This window comes from Podarcis vaucheri (assembly GCF_965113315.1).
Source record: "Podarcis vaucheri genome assembly, chromosome: 12".
NCBI classification, from domain to species: domain Eukaryota; kingdom Metazoa; phylum Chordata; class Lepidosauria; order Squamata; family Lacertidae; genus Podarcis; species Podarcis vaucheri.
The window spans coordinates 5,531,181-5,547,753 of record NC_138750.1 but is presented as its reverse complement, the minus strand read 5'-3'; the positions used below and the strand labels follow the sequence as shown (position 1 = coordinate 5,547,753).

The 16,573-nt window shown below is 48.4% G+C and overlaps 1 protein-coding gene and 1 long non-coding RNA gene across 2 annotated transcripts in view; one reads left to right on the top strand and one right to left on the bottom strand.

The window, feature by feature from the left end:
• Window positions 1-262: 262 nt before the first annotated feature.
• Window positions 263-16,573, top strand: part of VOPP1 (VOPP1 WW domain binding protein) — a 43,725-nt gene continuing 27,414 nt past the window's right edge. Inside the window, exon 1 of the mRNA XM_082192938.1 lies at window positions 263-468. Within this exon, the coding sequence (XP_082049064.1) occupies window positions 418-468 (51 nt within the window). The 5' untranslated portion in view covers window positions 263-417. The remainder of the gene's footprint in view (window positions 469-16,573) is intronic.
• Window positions 6,275-8,514, bottom strand: LOC309515671. The gene is made up of 2 exons (XR_014212612.1): window positions 8,403-8,514; window positions 6,275-6,636 (listed from the first exon to the last, which is right to left on the bottom strand). It is a non-coding gene; the product is annotated as an uncharacterized lncRNA (long non-coding RNA).

The window sequence follows — 16,573 nt, the reverse complement described above, 5'->3', positions numbered from 1 at the left end:
CAGGCGCTGCTAGGCGGAGTCGGCGGGGCGGGCCTTCCCAGCCCGGCCCTTCTGCCGCCGCTGGGCCGCCGCCTCCTGCTTCTGCTCTTTGTGCGCCCTGCCTGGCGCTCGCGGCCGGAGACCCTCCCGTCGCCCCGGGACAGCGGCCCAGCCGGAGGGGGCGCGACCCGGCAGCTGCTGGCCAGGGCGGCCGGACCTGCCCGGACCCCCTTCGCCGCTTCTCGGAAAGTCGCTGCTCTGCTGGCTTCGGAAATCAAGGGTCTCGCCTCCGAGCAAAGGCGGGCGGGGAGAAGGCGAGGATCCCGCTCCCTCCGCGCTCCTCTCCCGGAGGCTCCTCTGCCCTTTTCCTCCCGCCGGAGCGAGATGCCGCTGCCGCTTGCTGCTTCCGAGCGCGTGTGAGGCTGGAGAAAGGGAGAGATGAGCCATTTTCAGCAGGGGATCCTACTGCTGCTCTTCCTGCTCCTGGAGGTAAGGCAGATCAGTGTTATTCGGGATTGCTATTACTACTGTTCTCATTATAGAGGCTCGGGGTTTGAGAGTGTTCTGCCATCCACAATGGACATTGGAAGCCCGGTTGAGATTTAAGGGAGACCCGGGCGATCATAGGCCATATCACATAGGCAGGGAATAGCCTCATTCCTATTGAGATCACGGTAAGCGATATTATTGTCCCAGCTGTGCTGCTTCAGAGTAGCAGCATTCAGTCGTGTGCCAATCCTGGCTTCCAGCCTGCAGACAGGCTTCCCACCTGGAGCTGGATCTCACAGGGAAGTGTATAGAATTTCCCACAGACACCCTCTTTTTATGCAAAGCTAACATAGGGAGGCTGGGAACTTGAGCAAAGTGAAGGTGGCTCAGGGCTGCTTACTTAACCCTTTTCCTTCAGGGCTTTTACCTGGAAGTAATGCCCCCTCCCAAATCGCTCCCCTTCCCCTGCAGGGAATAAGACCCATGACCACTTTTTCTTTTAACTGTGGAGATAAAAATATATTGGGAGAGGGATTTTGAGTAGAAAAATGATTTAGGGAAAACAGGGGAGCCTTACACTCTGCCCATGGAGAGTTCAAGGTTCTAGCCTCCCATGACAGCTTTTTATTTTATTTTAGTTCGTTTTATTTTAATGTTGCATGCATTGGACCTGGAGAAATAGGCCTAACTGGTTTGTAGATTTGAAGGCATATGGTCATAGATAGGATTGAGGACTCTTACCTTTATTACTAACTGCTGATGTTAACTCCGCAGGGAACTAAATGTGATGTCGACACACAGATTTGATACATCTTAGGTGCATTTTCATTTTTAATCAGCTGTGAAGGTTTTACACAGTTTTGATAGCACGGGCCTTGTTTCTTCCTCATCCTCACCATTATGAGTTTTTATTTACTGTATAGAGAAATATCTGAAATCACTAGCTTTCTGCGCATTGCAAATAAATATAATACAAATTTTATTAATCACCAGGAATCATTTGTATTGCAAAAAATTACTGTTCTTTTTCATTAAAGTACTTTCTTATTATTGCTTCGGGTCCTCCTCCGAAATGTGATCCTGTTACGTAGATTAAATTCAGTAGTTATTTTATTTAAGTAGAGAGGCCTAGGGCTTTCTACCTGCTAGGGAAGTCCCACCCCCACCCCCTGGGTAAGTAAGGGCAGGTTGTGGCTACTCAAATAGTGATCGAAATATACTCTACACATACTCCAAGACAGTTCTTATCCACATTTTTCAGAATCAAGAATGGATGGGCTCTGTTGGTACAATCTAAGACTGAGCGGCTACTCAGTTAGCTTGGTGACAGGGCCTAACTGGACATCGTGTTCCAATATTTGCATTATAATCCAGATACTAGAGTGTTGTTGAAAGAGGACCACCAGGAATGGAGAAGTAATGTAAGAGGAGCCACTGCTGTCTGACTTTCCTCACTCCAGGTGGCCTCACAGTCTCCTCTCCATATTGGGGGGTGGGGAGAGATTCTTATTTGTCACAAGTTACAAGTCAAGTTACAGATGCTTAAAAAACCCAGGGAGTGGCGATTTTAGGGGGAGCAAGGGGGGCAAAGGACTCAGTGAATGCCCCACTGGGTGATGGTGGATTGGCGCAGTAAAAGCCCAGCCTCAGCATTCAAGCAGGTGAACTGTCTGAATCCTGGCTCAGTTAAGCTGGAGGCAGCGCTTCCTTGTTTCATGAGCAGCGAGTTGATCCAAAGAAAAAATAGGAAAAGAAGTTTTCACTGCAAGGCCTGCCTGTTCAGGTGCTTTAATTTAGCATTGCCAGGAAAGATTGAGAGAGTAATTTGCATGAATCTTCTTTGGCTACATCATCATCATTCTGTTTTGTTTTAATCAAAGAGGGTTTAGATTGTTTGTGACTGGGTCTCTTCTCTTTGGCCTACGTATTTGCCTTTGTAAAGCACTTAAGGCATTTTCCTAGATTCGGCACTGCTTAATTTTGCGTAATAGAAGCAGTGATTAGGTAGTACAATCCCCACCATCACCACCACCACCTATTCAAACCATAGGGTGGCTTAGGAGAATTCTTCCAGCTTCGTAAATGGGTTCTTATCTTTGATTGATCTGTAAAGACGAATAGCCATAAGGACTGTATTGCTGGAAGGATTTTTAAAATTTAAGCCTGGTATTTCACCCATGCCCCTTGATTTTGACAGAATCTGTATTGTGTTGTAATATATGAAACTACCTCTAGGAAGTTCTTTGTAGGCTGTGATTTGACACAATGGCTCCTAGGTAGAGGTCAACTACCCTAGCATTGAACTGCATTGATTCATGAGGCGGTGAATCTCCCCAGTAATTTTGCAAACACTGTGTTTACACTCCTCCTTTGCCCTGTCATAGGAGGTATCCAGGAACATAAATGTATTCTTTCTGTTAGTTATGGGATTTCAGATTGTGTGCTCATTGAATGATCAAAACATATGGATCACTCCATATTAAGGAGTCATCATGAACACACTTGTCAGTGCAGATTTCTAGAGTGATCGACTGCACACATTTTTTTGAACTCTGAGCTGGGGGTATTGCCAGCTTGATGTGTGTATTGTGTGTATGGGGGTGGAGGAAGAAGCAATTTGCAGCTCTTTCATCATTATCATGGGAAACTGGATTTGCACATATGACCTGAGTGGCTTTTCACATGCAAGGTGCGTGAAAAGTCACAGAAAAAATGGTAGCTTTCCCCCACTTCCTCTCATTGCAGAAGCTGTCCATATGGGTGGGTGGTGTAAGTTATCAGAGGTGGTTTATGGTGATCCCTTTTCTGAAATGCACAAGGGTATTTCTAGTCCTAATCTTTCTGATCTCAAGTTCCCTGCGTAATAGAACAGAGAAACTGATAACTATTCTGTCCACGGAAGCATTTACTTTAGCTTGGCTCCGAAGGCTCCTCAAAGTCCACTAGGAACTTAATAACTGTCAATCATCCCCTGCTTCCCCCACCCCAAGGAACGTAATCAGAATGTACAACAGTGATTGCCCAGCAAACCACACGACAGCACAATAGAAGATTAAGCTTTCAATGTCCAATCCATTAGGAGAAGCCCTGCAGTATTCCTTGTAAGCTTTAATTGACTTTATAAACAGGGTGTTTCAGCATAAGTTGTTAATGCTTCATGTACATGTTTTGCTTTTTTTGGCTGCTATATCAGAATTTCCTTTGATCTAAGCATTTAGGGCATCAACACACCTGGAGTTTTCAGGGAATGTGCTTGGCTTCTAGGAAGACTCAGACCTTCTTTTATAATGGATTTTTGGAATTTAGTTCGCTCCCCCTTTTAAAGAAACAAACACTCATTTATCATTGACTGGGTTGTGGTGTATATATGTTCATCATATTCTTCCCATATGAGCCTTTCTGGGTCTTAAGGTCATCTGCTGAGGCCTTCCTCAGAGTGCTACCTCCAGTGGAAGGGTTTGCTGTATTTGCAGCACCAAAGAGACCTCTCTGGAGCTGGAGCCTGGGCTCCTGGGCTCCCCGACGAAAATACCTCCCTCTCAGCCTTGCTGATGTACTTCAAAGGAAAGGAAAGCAATATATTTGGCACCAACTGGACTGCAAAAGTTGCCAGAAAGAGGCATACAAGCAGTGTTCAAAATTAGCCAGGCACGAGGTGCATTTTTGCACCTGGCTTTTGGCCACTTGTGACCAAGTGAAGATGCCAGGATGGTGTGTGATACCTCCACCACCTGGAGGTCTATGCCTAGGGATCATTGGATCTGGACTGTTTTTGGACATTAATACCCCATCCTGTAGAATTCTATCAGTTATGTGTTATATGCACAATCAGAATGAATTTTAGGAACCAAAATGCTTTTTCTGTGTAGCCTGAGCAGGCACCAGTAAGAAAAAGAGGTGGGAACAGGCCAATATATATGTGGACTGTCCCTGGATCTTTTAAGTTCTTCTTTAAGTTCTCAGAGCTGTTAACCTAGCTCAAGGTTGTCACCTGAATTTGTCAGATGTTTAACTGACCATCAATCACAGTCAGTCCATCATTTGAAAAATAAGACTTTAGAACTGTCTTACCCCAAAATGGCAACCACTTTGATGACTGCAACTTTGGTTTAAGGAACCATTTGGTGCCTAACTTATATATCTGAGTTTCTAACACTGCATACAAGACACCATCCAACTGCCCTTGGGACTCCAACTCTGCATTTAAGTAGGGTTTACTCCATAGCTTTTTCTTCTCCCAAAGATGTCCTGCAAGGCAGCAGGGATGGATTTTTTCCTTGGGGTTTACTCCCAAAGCCTTCATCATAAATGAGTATAGCTACAAGGTAGCGAAGGTTTAGGATGAGTTTTCCTTCTCCTAGATGGGCTACCTTCCCAGGCTGACAAGCCCCATCTGCCCCTCATTTCCGTCTACAGCACATGCAGAAGCCACCTTCTTGACTGTTGGACCCCCTCTTGGTCTCATCCACTCAGTCTGCTGGAGCCTGTCTTCTCATGTAGAAGTCTGCTAGGCAGAATAAGCCTTTGGCTTGCCAAGTTTTATCTTGAGGTTTTGTGCTGCGTGGTGGAGTAGTGGTTGGCATACCAGGGGTATTAGTAGGGATGGGGTTGTAGACAGTTTACCTGCTTCTTCCTTCCATTATTTAAGCATGGTCTGTGTGAACCTGTTTAGTGTTGTGGGGTTTTCCCTTAGGCTGTTTGGGAGGAATGGGTATGCTGTGGTAGAGGTATTTCCGATTATGTCTCTCTCCAAGTGTACCCATTGTTTTGTCTCATCTTCTAGAATGTACGGGATTATGTGGCTCATTTGGTTGGTGGATTTGGGTTTATTCTTGATTTTTTGTGGAGTTGGGCTGGGGGAATCCAGATTGTGAGGGTTTGGAATATGTAGGTTAATTTTGGGAGGGTGGTCATTTTGATCATGGCTATTTTGTCCGAGAGTGAAGTTGATATTGTACAATCTCCTCAAATCTTTATTGCTTTGCGTGTCAAAACCCCTCCCCCAGAAAGAAAGACACAGGACACAATGTTTAAGTTTAATGGGCATGAAATGGCCACAACTTTATTGATTAGAGAATTGAAGGTATTGGCCCTAGGCATTGGCTCCTATCCGCTACCCGGCATGATGTCCGGGAAGGGTTAACACTAACCGTGGGAGGCCCCCGTTGGAGTACGCCAACTAGGATCCCACGGGTGTCACCGCTTGGGGCGTGCCGGGGGCCCTTACCTAGGTAGGTTTCGGACAAGACAACGCCCCTCGGAGTCCTGTACCGGACTACCCCATTTCCTGGGGGAAGGTGATGGCGTTCCTTCCCCCCCCCCATCCATTTGCATAACAATTGAACCCCAGCCAATGCCTAACCGCCAATACAGGGAAAGTTGTGACGGTTTGCTACGAGGTAGGCGAAAAAACCAAATGGCGGAAGATCGCCAACTTGGAAAAATTCCTACCAGGCCCCTTGCGGCGACCAACCGAAGTCCATAGCAAGGTCATGACTACCTACGGCTACCTAAACGTCTAAGGGTGGGTGGGATGGGAAAACCTCTCAGCTGGTCGGGAGTGAAGAGGGCGGACCCTGGGCGTGCCCGGCTTAAAATACCTTAAGCCACGCCTCCCCCCGGCCCGCCGATAGGCGGGCGGGGTCGCGAGCACGCCCAGGGATTCCCCCAACTCTCGCGGGGGCCAAGGTTAGCCCCCGCGCTTGGGGAGGAGGGGCTAGACCGCAACACCCTCTCCTCCCCATAGTCGGAAATGGCTTTGCGTGTCAAAACCCCTCCCCCAGAAAGAAAGACACAGGACACAATGTTTAAGTTTAATGGGCATGAAATGGCCACAACTTTATTGATTAGAGAATTGAAGGTATTGGCCCTAGGCATTGGCTCCTATCCGCTACCCGGCATGATGTCCGGGAAGGGTTAACACTAACCGTGGGAGGCCCCCGTTGGAGTACGCCAACTAGGATCCCACGGGTGTCACCGCTTGGGGCGTGCCAGGGGCCCTTACCTAGGTAGGTTTCGGACAAGACAACGCCCCTCGGAGTCCTGTACCGGACTACCCCATTTCCTGGGGGAAGGTGATGGCGTTCCTTCCCCCCCCCATCCATTTGCATAACAATTGAACCCCAGCCAATGCCTAACCGCCACTCGAGCAAAGCTCGCCGCCAATACCTTCAAACCTGTAACCAACTCCTACACCCTGCTATGGAAACCCCTGAACCCAGGACCTAATCCCCGCTATGATATCACCCAACCATAGGTCGTTCCCTGCATCTGACAGATGCACGCCATCCCTTCTGTAGAGGGCCTCGTTGCTGAACTGGATGCCCGGGTGTCTGATGACGAACCCGCCCAGAGCTGCCACTCTACGTTCCACCGCTCGTTCTAAAACCTTTCTCGCCTTGTTGACTCCTACTGGGCTCACGCAATCTCTCCATGTCCTCCTCTCAAGCAACGAGGACCAAATTATTGTGATATGTGGGTATGCAATTACCAACTCGGTCAGATCATCAAAAATGTGCCACCTCAGATCGATCGCCTTGCGATAAGCGAGATCGTTTTCTCCCAATTGAATCACTAGGGCGTCAGGCGGACCCTCGGCCGCAGCCCTGGCCATCACGGCTGGTTTGAATTCACTCCAGCGCATCCCTCTACGCGCTATCCAAACCAGCTCCACTCTGGGATGTAAACTCAGGTTGCCGCCCAGACCGCTTCTCAAGGCATGAAACTTGGCCCAGTGCACGATGCTGTGGCCCACCAACCAAATGCGCAATCTCGTGGGTTCTGAAAGGCAAATAGAAAAGTGGGCGGAGGTCAGGGGTGTACCACGCAGTCACAAGTTGCTTCTCACATAGGCCTTGTACGCGTTAGATTTCCACCTCCCCAAGTCTTTAATCCTCTCCGTGGGGAGCCCCATATGTACTGCAGTGGTGGCTGCGCCAATACGGAAGGAGTGAGCAGCAAATTCTGATGCCGTGAAACCACAAGCCGACAATGCCGACCGCATAACCCTAGTGAACTGGTGTCTAGTAAGGCGGGATCCGTCCGCATGTATCAGAAGCGGACCGGGTCCGCTAGGCCTTAGGTAAAGAAAACGCCTCGTGTCCCGAACCGGACAAGGGCCCTTCCCGAGAGCTGCCGGCAGCCGGAGCAGGGCCCCCTTGCCCTGCTGATCTGTCTTTGAGCTCCGCACCCGCACTATGAGATCGGTTCTAGAAAGGGTCAGGTCGCTCATCAAAATTCCCCTCTGAGACTGGGTGGCATCCCCTTCACATACTACCTCGCCTACACGTAGGGCGCCGAAGAAAGCTATAGAAAACGCTGCTGAGAATAAACGCGCTTCGTGCTTTGACCAGCAAATTTCACGAAGAACTTTGTGAATCTTAAACAGAATTTCATAAGTTACGGGCCGCCTCCTGTCCGCACATGGGGGTTGCTGTCTGCGCCATCCCTCCAGAGTTTTGCGCACAATGAAGGCTGTGCAGGGGTCTTTCTCGAAAAATGTTTTACAAAAATACGAGATCCCTGCTGAGTGAATATTGAGTGTCTTAGTTCTTCGTGACAAGGCGAGAAAGGTTTTAGAACGAGCGGTGGAACGTAGAGTGGCAGCTCTGGGCGGGTTCGTCATCAGACACCCGGGCATCCAGTTCAGCAACGAGGCCCTCTACAGAAGGGATGGCGTGCATCTGTCAGATGCAGGGAACGACCTATGGTTGGGTGATATCATAGCGGGGATTAGGTCCTGGGTTCAGGGGTTTCCATAGCAGGGTGTAGGAGTTGGTTACAGGTTTGAAGGTATTGGCGGCGAGCTTTGCTCGAGTGGCGGTTAGGCATTGGCTGGGGTTCAATTGTTATGCAAATGGATGGGGGGGTTAGTGTTAACCCTTCCCGGACATCATGCCGGGTAGCGGATAGGAGCCAATGCCTAGGGCCAATACCTTCAATTCTCTAATCAATAAAGTTGTGGCCATTTCATGCCCATTAAACTTAAACATTGTGTCCTGTGTCTTTCTTTCTGGGGGAGGGGTTTTGACACGCAAAGCCATTTCCGACTATGGGGAGGAGAGGGTGTTGCGGTCTAGCCCCTCCTCCCCAAGCGCGGGGGCCAACCCCAAGCGAGAGTTGGGGGAATCCCTGGGCGTGCTCGCGACCCCGCCCGCCTATCGGCGGGCCGGGGGGAGGCGTGGCTTAAGGTATTTTAAGCCGGGCACGCCCAGGGTCCGCCCTCTTCACTCCCGACCAGCTGGAGGTTTTCCCATCCCACCCACCCTTAGACGTTTAGGTAGCCGTAGGTAGTCATGACCTTGCTATGGACTTCGGTTGGTCGCCGCAAGGGGCCTGGTAGGAATTTTTCCAAGTTGGCGATCTTCCGCCATTTGGTTTTTTCGCCTACCTCGTAGCAAACCGTCACAAAATAGTATCTGATTTGCTTACGCATTCTAAATTTGCTCCATTAAACTTAAAAAAAAAAAAAAATCCTAACTACTGGGGCGAGGATGTAAACCCTTACATCGAGAAGAAGAGTCAGGAGGCAGCAAAAGTGGGTAAGATTGAGCCAAAGAAGCGTCGACAATGCTGGGAGTTCAACAGGGGCGTGTGCTCTCGCCCCTTTTGTAAGTATCTACATGAATGCGAGCAATGCTGGGGTAATCACCCCGCTTCCGCGTGCTTCAAAAATAAGCCTCAGCCCTTTCGGGGGGCAGGGGGTACTTCCTTAACAATCCCAGAGGTGCCCCCGGTGCATCCCGTCACGGTCCCGGCAATCGCCAGTAACACTGACCTAGGTTTGGCATTCTCCCCTATTCGCCTGCAGCCCCTCAAAGTCCTATTGGAACAATACCCAGATAAAACCGCGGGGAAATACCTCTGGGAGGGGTTTTCTACGGGATTTAGGATCCCGGTGGCCACCCCACCCAACTCCAGGGAGGCGGATAACCAAAAATCTGTTAGGGAACGGCCCGACATAGTCAGAAAGAAAATAGACAAAGAAATCAGGGCAGGCAGGGTTGCAGGTCCCTTTCTTGAACCGCCTTTTCAGGGGCTTCACCTTTCCCCGCTGGGCATCGTGCCAAAGAAGGCACCGGGGGAATTCCACATGATTCACAACCTCTCTTACCCGAGAGGGGGTTCTGTTAATGATGCGATTCCTCAGGAGCTTTGTACAGTGAAATACGCCTCCTTCGATCAGGCCGTAAAAATGATCCGTCGATTCGGTCAGAGGGCGTTCCTAGCAAAATGCGACATCGAGTCCGCCTTCCGCCTTCTCCCAGTTCACCCAGACGACTTTAAATGGCTGGGCTTTAAATTTGACGGCGCGTATTTCATTGACAAGGCTATGCCCATGGGCTGCTCCGTTGCATGTGCAGCCTTTGAATCTTTCAGCACATTCCTGGACTGGGCCCTACGCAACAGAACAGGGTCTTTTGGCGTATCACACTATCTTGACGATTTTAGTTTGGCCGCAGACAGTAAAGTACGGTGCTCCACTATGCTAAAGGCTTTTACATCCCTAGCCGGCGAATTAGGGGTACCCCTAGCCGGCGGCAAGACAGAGGGCCCAGCCACATCCCTAGTCTATTTGGGTATCGAGTTGGACACCGTGGCCCAAACTTCCCGCTTACCCGCTGAAAAATTGGTGGCGCTCAAGACAATCATACAACAGCTCTTGCCTCTAAAGAAAATAACATTGAGACAGATCCAATCCCTGCTAGGCCATTTGAATTTCGCTTGCAGGGTTGTTGCCCCAGGGCGTCCATTTTGCGGCCGTCTGGCTCGTTTAGCGGCGGGCCTCAGAGCCCCTCAACACAGGGTGCGCCTCTCCAAGCAGGTAAAAGCTGACCTGGGGGTTTGGTTGCAATTCCTAGAAAAGTACAACGGGATTTCATTATGGCAGGATACCCTGCTCCTTAATGCTGACCTCCAAGTTCAATCAGATGCAGCCGGGTCCTCAGGTTTCGGTGTTTATTTTCGCGGTCAGTGGTGTGCCAAAAGGTGGCCCGCGGAGTGGCAAGGGCAGCCCATCACCAGGGATCTTACCTTCTTGGAGTTCTTCCCGATTGTCGTAGCGGTGCATTTGTGGGCGGATCAATTTCGTAATCGCAGGGTTTGTTTTAACACCGACAATCAAGCAGTGGTAGCGGTCCTTGCTATGGTCGGGAGTGAAGAGGGCGGACCCTGGGCGTGCCCGGCTTAAAATACCTTAAGCCACGCCTCCCCCCGGCCCGCCGATAGGCGGGCGGGGTCGCGAGCACGCCCAGGGATTCCCCCAACTCTCGCGGGGGCCAAGGTTAGCCCCCGCGCTTGGGGAGGAGGGGCTAGACCGCAACACCCTCTCCTCCCCATAGTCGGAAATGGCTTTGTCATCACAGGGGGTTGTAATTGTGGAGGTATAGTTTGTTGAGGTTTCTGGTTATTTGTACCCCTAGGTATATGAATTTGGGGCAGCAAAGTTTTATCTTGGTGATGTTGGCGAATTCTTTTTGGATATGAGGGAGCAGGGTACTGAAACACATAGCCTCAGATTTTGCAAAATTTACTTGTAGGCCCGACACCATTGCGAATGTGTTGAGTTCTCTGATTAGGAAGGTTGCTGTATTTTTGGAGTCTGGTGTTGTGACCATCAGGTCGTCCTCAAAGTCCCCTAATTTATAGGTTCTGCCTTTTATTTCCATTCCCTTGATGTCTGTGGCTGCTCAGATTCAGATTGCTAGAGGTTCCAGAGCCAGGGTGAATAGGAATCATAGAATCATAGAGTTGGAAGAGACCACAAGGGCCATCGAGTCCAACCCCCTGCCAAGCAGGAAGGGAGACAGTGGGCATCCTTGTTTTGTGCCTCTTTGGATTGCTATGGTATTTAAGCTGTTAGTCCTGCATTTTGCTGAGGCTCGGGAGTAGATTTGTTTGAGGGTTTGTAAGAAGTTGGGACCAAATTTTATGTTAGTTAGTACTGCTAGTAGGTATTTCCATTCTAGGCAATCAAAAGCTTTGAGGATGTCTAGGGACATAATTGTCAGTGGGAGTTTAGTTGCCTTGCTGTGTTTGATCAGATTTGGTAGTTTCCTGATAAGGTCTGTTATATAACGACCAGAGATGAAGCCCATCTGGTCCAGGGCTATTTAATTTGTGTAGGATTTTTTTTAGGTGGTTAGCCAAGATTGATGTGAATATCTTGTAGTCTTGGTTTATTAATGAGATTGGGCAGTATGATTCTACTGAGGCTGTCTTTGAGTGGTTTTGGGATAGAGACTATCTTGGAGGAGGTCTAGGTTTTAGGAATGGCCTCCTTTTATGATGTTGTTGAATAGGTGGGTCATGTAGGGCATCAGGGGTTCTTTGAATCATAGTTTTTAGCCAGCATACAGTGAGGTCTGCTGGGTTTTGTCCTTTTTCGGGGAAGTTGCGGAAGCGGATGTTGCAATGTCTACTGCGATCTTCGAGGTCTGCTTGTTTAGTTCTCATTTATGTGCTTTGTTTCCAGGTGGCTTACCAGTTCAGCCAATTCATTTTTCACATGTGTGTTTAGAGCCTCTCAGTACCACTCTATTAGTCTTTCTTGCATTTGGTTTTTATTTTCTAGAGTGGAGATGCTCCTAGTGAGGGTTTCCACTTAGGAGGTCAGGTTGCTGAGTCACTGTGTTCTTCAGTAGTTCTGCTAGTCTTTGTTCTATTTTCATCAGGTCCCGTTTTGTTGTTGGGTTGTTGTCATCCTGGGGGGATGTCGTGGTCTCAGTGCTGTTCACCATCTCCCTGGTTGGTGCTATCTCAGTCTCTCTGGTGGCCTTGGTTTGAGATGTGTGTGGTGTCCTTTTGGAGCGGAGTGTGTTGTAGTTAGGAGTTTTGGTGGTGATGGTTCCTGGATGTTGTTGAGTTGCTGAGTTGAACAGATGCAGTAGACTGGTGGCTTTTGCAGAGTGTCAGGATTAGGCTGCCATTTTGTCACATCTGGGCTGTGTTTTAAGGGTCACTGTAGTCGCCTCAGCTGTGTTGGTGAAGCGGGGATCAGACAAGCAGACAGACAAGCAGACAGACAAGCAGACCAACAGACCAACGGTTGACATAAAGGGATTAACAAGCAGAGATGCAAGAGAGCCATGGGGTGGGGCCAGAGGGAGGATGTGTGTTGAGGGGGTTGTTTGTGGACACACACACACACCTACACACTCATACCACAAATGAGGGAGTAGGGTCCAGTTAAGGGTGGGAAGGGGGTTAGGGCTTCGTAGTAAAAAGTTAAAAATTAAAGGCTGGCAAGGTTGTATTCAAAAAGGGGAAAGAAGGGGGGAGGGAAGGGAAAGCAGAGGGAAATAAAAAGAAAAATAAAGGGGGCAATTAGTAATAGTAATGATAAAAAATGCAGTGGTGATTCAAGTTATAGTATGAGGTAAAAGACCACAAAAGGGGGGGGGTACTATTGAAAGTAGATGGGGAGATATATGTATGTAGGTATGTGATTTATTATTATTATTATTATTATTATTATTTGGGGGGAAGGAGAGAAAAGAAAAGAGAGAAGAAGGAGGGGGATGGAAAGAGTAGAGAGCTTAGGAGTTAAGAAAGAAGAAAAAGAAGAAGAAAACTGAAGATGTTGAGGTGGTGGTATCTGAAAGTTTTCTTTATATCTATATCTATATATTTATTTATCTATCTATATATAAAATAAAAAGTATATAGAAAACTTTTGAGAGGGGGGATTATTATTTACTTATTTATTATAGATAGATAGATAGATAGAGATATATACACTTTAAAGAGAAAAAGGAAAGAGAAAGAAGGAAAAATAATAGCAATAACAATAAAGTGGAATAAAAAGTTTTTTTGGGGGGAAAGAGGTGATGATAATAATGGAAGGGCAGGGAGGGAGGGAGAAAAAGACTGTCCGATTTCTCCCCCATTTAATTAAAATAAAATAAAAATAAATAAAAAGTAGAGGGATCAGGGCTGAAGCTATGGTCCCAGGAAGTGGCCTGTGTTGGTTTAGGGCCTCTTTATGGGCACCGTCATTTTAATTCTTGAGAGTTAGAATGAATGAATGAATGAATGAATAATGTATTTAAAATATATTTTTTAATTAAGAAAAGAATTTTTTTGGATCCTGTGTCTGTTTCCATCCGCCAGCAGGGGAGGGCCCGCCCAGGCGACTCCCTTTGCGCAGCTCCCCAATGGGCCCCTTCCCGCTTCCCTTTCGCTGGTCACCAGAGATGTCGGGCTGGGGCCAGGTTTGGACTGGGCTGCACACTTTCATGCGGCCTCCCTGGCTCTCCTGGTCCCCTCCTGTGGGGGGTGGAGGCTGGTGAGTGTTCAGCTGGGGGGGGGGGCTCCGCCGAGTTGTCTGCGCAGCTCCGGAAGCCTCCAGACCTCTGAGCTCTGCTGGATCACGTATGGGGCGATCCCAGTCCTGGTGGAGCTGAGGTCATAGGGGGTTGGGGGCTCCACACAGCCCTCTCAACCTTCACGTTGGGCCCCCCTGGCTCCCCCCTGCTTGTGGCAGGATTGGTGTTGGCGGTGTGGGGACCAGCCAGAGCACCCTGTTGGTCTTGGCGGTCCCTGTGAGCTCAGCACGGCTGCTGCACTCGCCATCTTGCTTAACCCATGCCTCTGTTATGGCTTTGAAGGCCAAATGGGAGAGGGAGCAAGTTCTTAAGGCCCAATGCTTTCCACCTAGAATCACAGAGTTGGAAGGAATAGGCAGCTGTCTCCTACAGGGATCGATCCTGCGACCTTGCCGTTATCAGCACTATGCTCTAACCCAGGCTTCCTCAACCTCGGCCCTCCAGATGTTTTTGCCTACAACTCCCATGATCCCTAGCTAGCAGGACCAGTGGCCAGGGATGAAGGGAACTGTAGTCTCAAAACATCTGGAGGGCCGAGATTGAGAAAGCCTGCTCTAATCAATGGAGTTATCCAGGCTGATACTTGTTCCATTATAACCTGTTCCATTGTTCATTCTAATTAAAACGAATGCTTACAGGAAGAGGTAATGGCCAGAAATTAGTAATGGTTAAGAATGCTCAAAGAGGAAGGGACAGCCCCTATATTGGCAATACAGAGAGCAGGAGACCACGTGTTTGGTTGCCTAGGTGATGTAGAAGGAAATACTCATCCCAACCAAAGCAGCCGGGCTCTGCTGATTTCTGAAATGGAGTCTTGCTCTTTTGGAAATGGCGAGAGCTACAGTATGTCAAACAGGCCGGCCTCTTTGCTGGTGGGGGAATGAAAATGCACTAGATTCATTTTACTTCCATCACCAAGATTTTGGAAATGCACATCTGCATATATTTTCAGACCTGTAGATACCAATGAAAAGAGGGCAACACTGAACCAGTCTCTGTGCTTGTGAAGAAAAAAATTGTGAAGGCAGAAAAGATTAAATTGAATGTTCACTTGATTTACTTCAGCTAAAGAGGTGGTTTATCAATATTTTCTGAAGAGTTTTCCCCAGAAGGCCTAAAGGCCTTTTGCACGCCTGGTCAGCCTCCTACCTAGTAGTAATAAGTGGAAGAAAGCAACACACAAACATCACCTAACATTTTCAGTCAACTGCATGTCAAACTTTTTTAATTATCAAAGATAAGATGAAGGTGGCTTAGGGTGAAATTTGGTGTATATAAACTGAAAAATGAAAAAAAAAGTTGTGGATTTGGAAAAGATTCTGCAAAATAACTGATCAAAACATTTCAGTAACAATGGATTATTTTTTTTGTGGGAGGGTTGCCATGTTTCCGGAATTTCCCAGACATACATATGGCAACCCATTGTTATTTTTACTGATTTCCCTCAATAACTTTGGGCAAAACTAAAAAAAAAAGCAACAACTTTGCCAAAAAAAGCTCAGGCAATCCTAAGTTAGTGGCGATGGTAAGTCTGCTAAGTATTCTAGTTTTCTTGTAGCTCTTACTTTACCCTGGATTCAGTCTTCTTAATTCCGTTTTTGTGGCTGTAGCTTTATTGAAGTGCATCAATGAGTTAATGGGTCAGTTTATTCTTCTATCACAGCTGATAGATTATTATGGGTACACTAAACGTTTAAGCTAGAAATAACGTACATTTGTAATATATTTCATGCAGAAATCTTAGTACACTGTAGAAATGTTGATTAAACCTGATTACATGGAAATTGCACGCATGAGTAGCTTTAGAGTGGAGCAATTTACTTGAGAGAAAGTGTGTGGAGGGGAAGGAAGACACGCAGAGGCTACCTGCGCAATTAGATTTGGGCAGTCATTTTACTGTTTCCATAGTCATTATTTTTGTAGCACTGCCAATGCCTTGTCTTTATTGATTACATTTCTTTTAATGTCTTATGAAATTCCATCCAGTCATAGAACCATCTTTCTGGGCTAGTTCTTGAGGTCAGTATGGCTATGTTTTTGCCAATGCTCAGCAGTCAGAAAGGGACTTTGCTCAAGTAAAATGGAGGCAGTGCAAGACTGTGTGGTGCTTCTTCTAACTACCAAGCACTCAGTTTAAGATGAGTGAGTGTCCTCCTCTAGTGCAGTGTTTCCCAACCTTTTTTGGGCAAAGGCACACTTGTTTCATGGAAAAAATCTCAAGGCACACCACGTTACAGCCCCGTGACATCAGCGCGCAGCGTCACGCCGGGAGGGACGCACGAAGGAGGGGGGGAGGGCGAGCGGAGGCAGCGGCGAGCCCCGTTCCTTCCCACCCGCCCCTTTCCGTGCAAGGAGCGCGAACAGGTGTGAGAAGGGGGTCAAACCTGCGGGCCGGCGCCGGGGAACCTCCAAGCTTTGGGGGTGGGGGGGAGGAGGCAGCAAAGCGAGGCAGGAAGGAGAGCGCGGCTTGGCTGGGTGAGCTTTGGCAGGGGCAGGGAATGAGAGCCACGAGCTGGGCGCTGCGGACGGAGGCGCTGCCCGCCGAGCTCGCAGGCAGCCAGGCAGGCAGACGGCGAGAGCCCCGCGCTGGGCGGCCTCTCCTCGCCGCCGCCGCTCCGCATCTCGTCGCCCGACTCGGCCGCCTCCCTCCGGGGACGGCGCCCCAATCGAAAATTTGACATAAAAAAAAAATCTTTCGAATTTTTTAATTTTTCCCACAGCACACTAGGCAACATCTCACGGCACACTAGTGTGCCGCGGAACAGTGGTTGAAAAACACT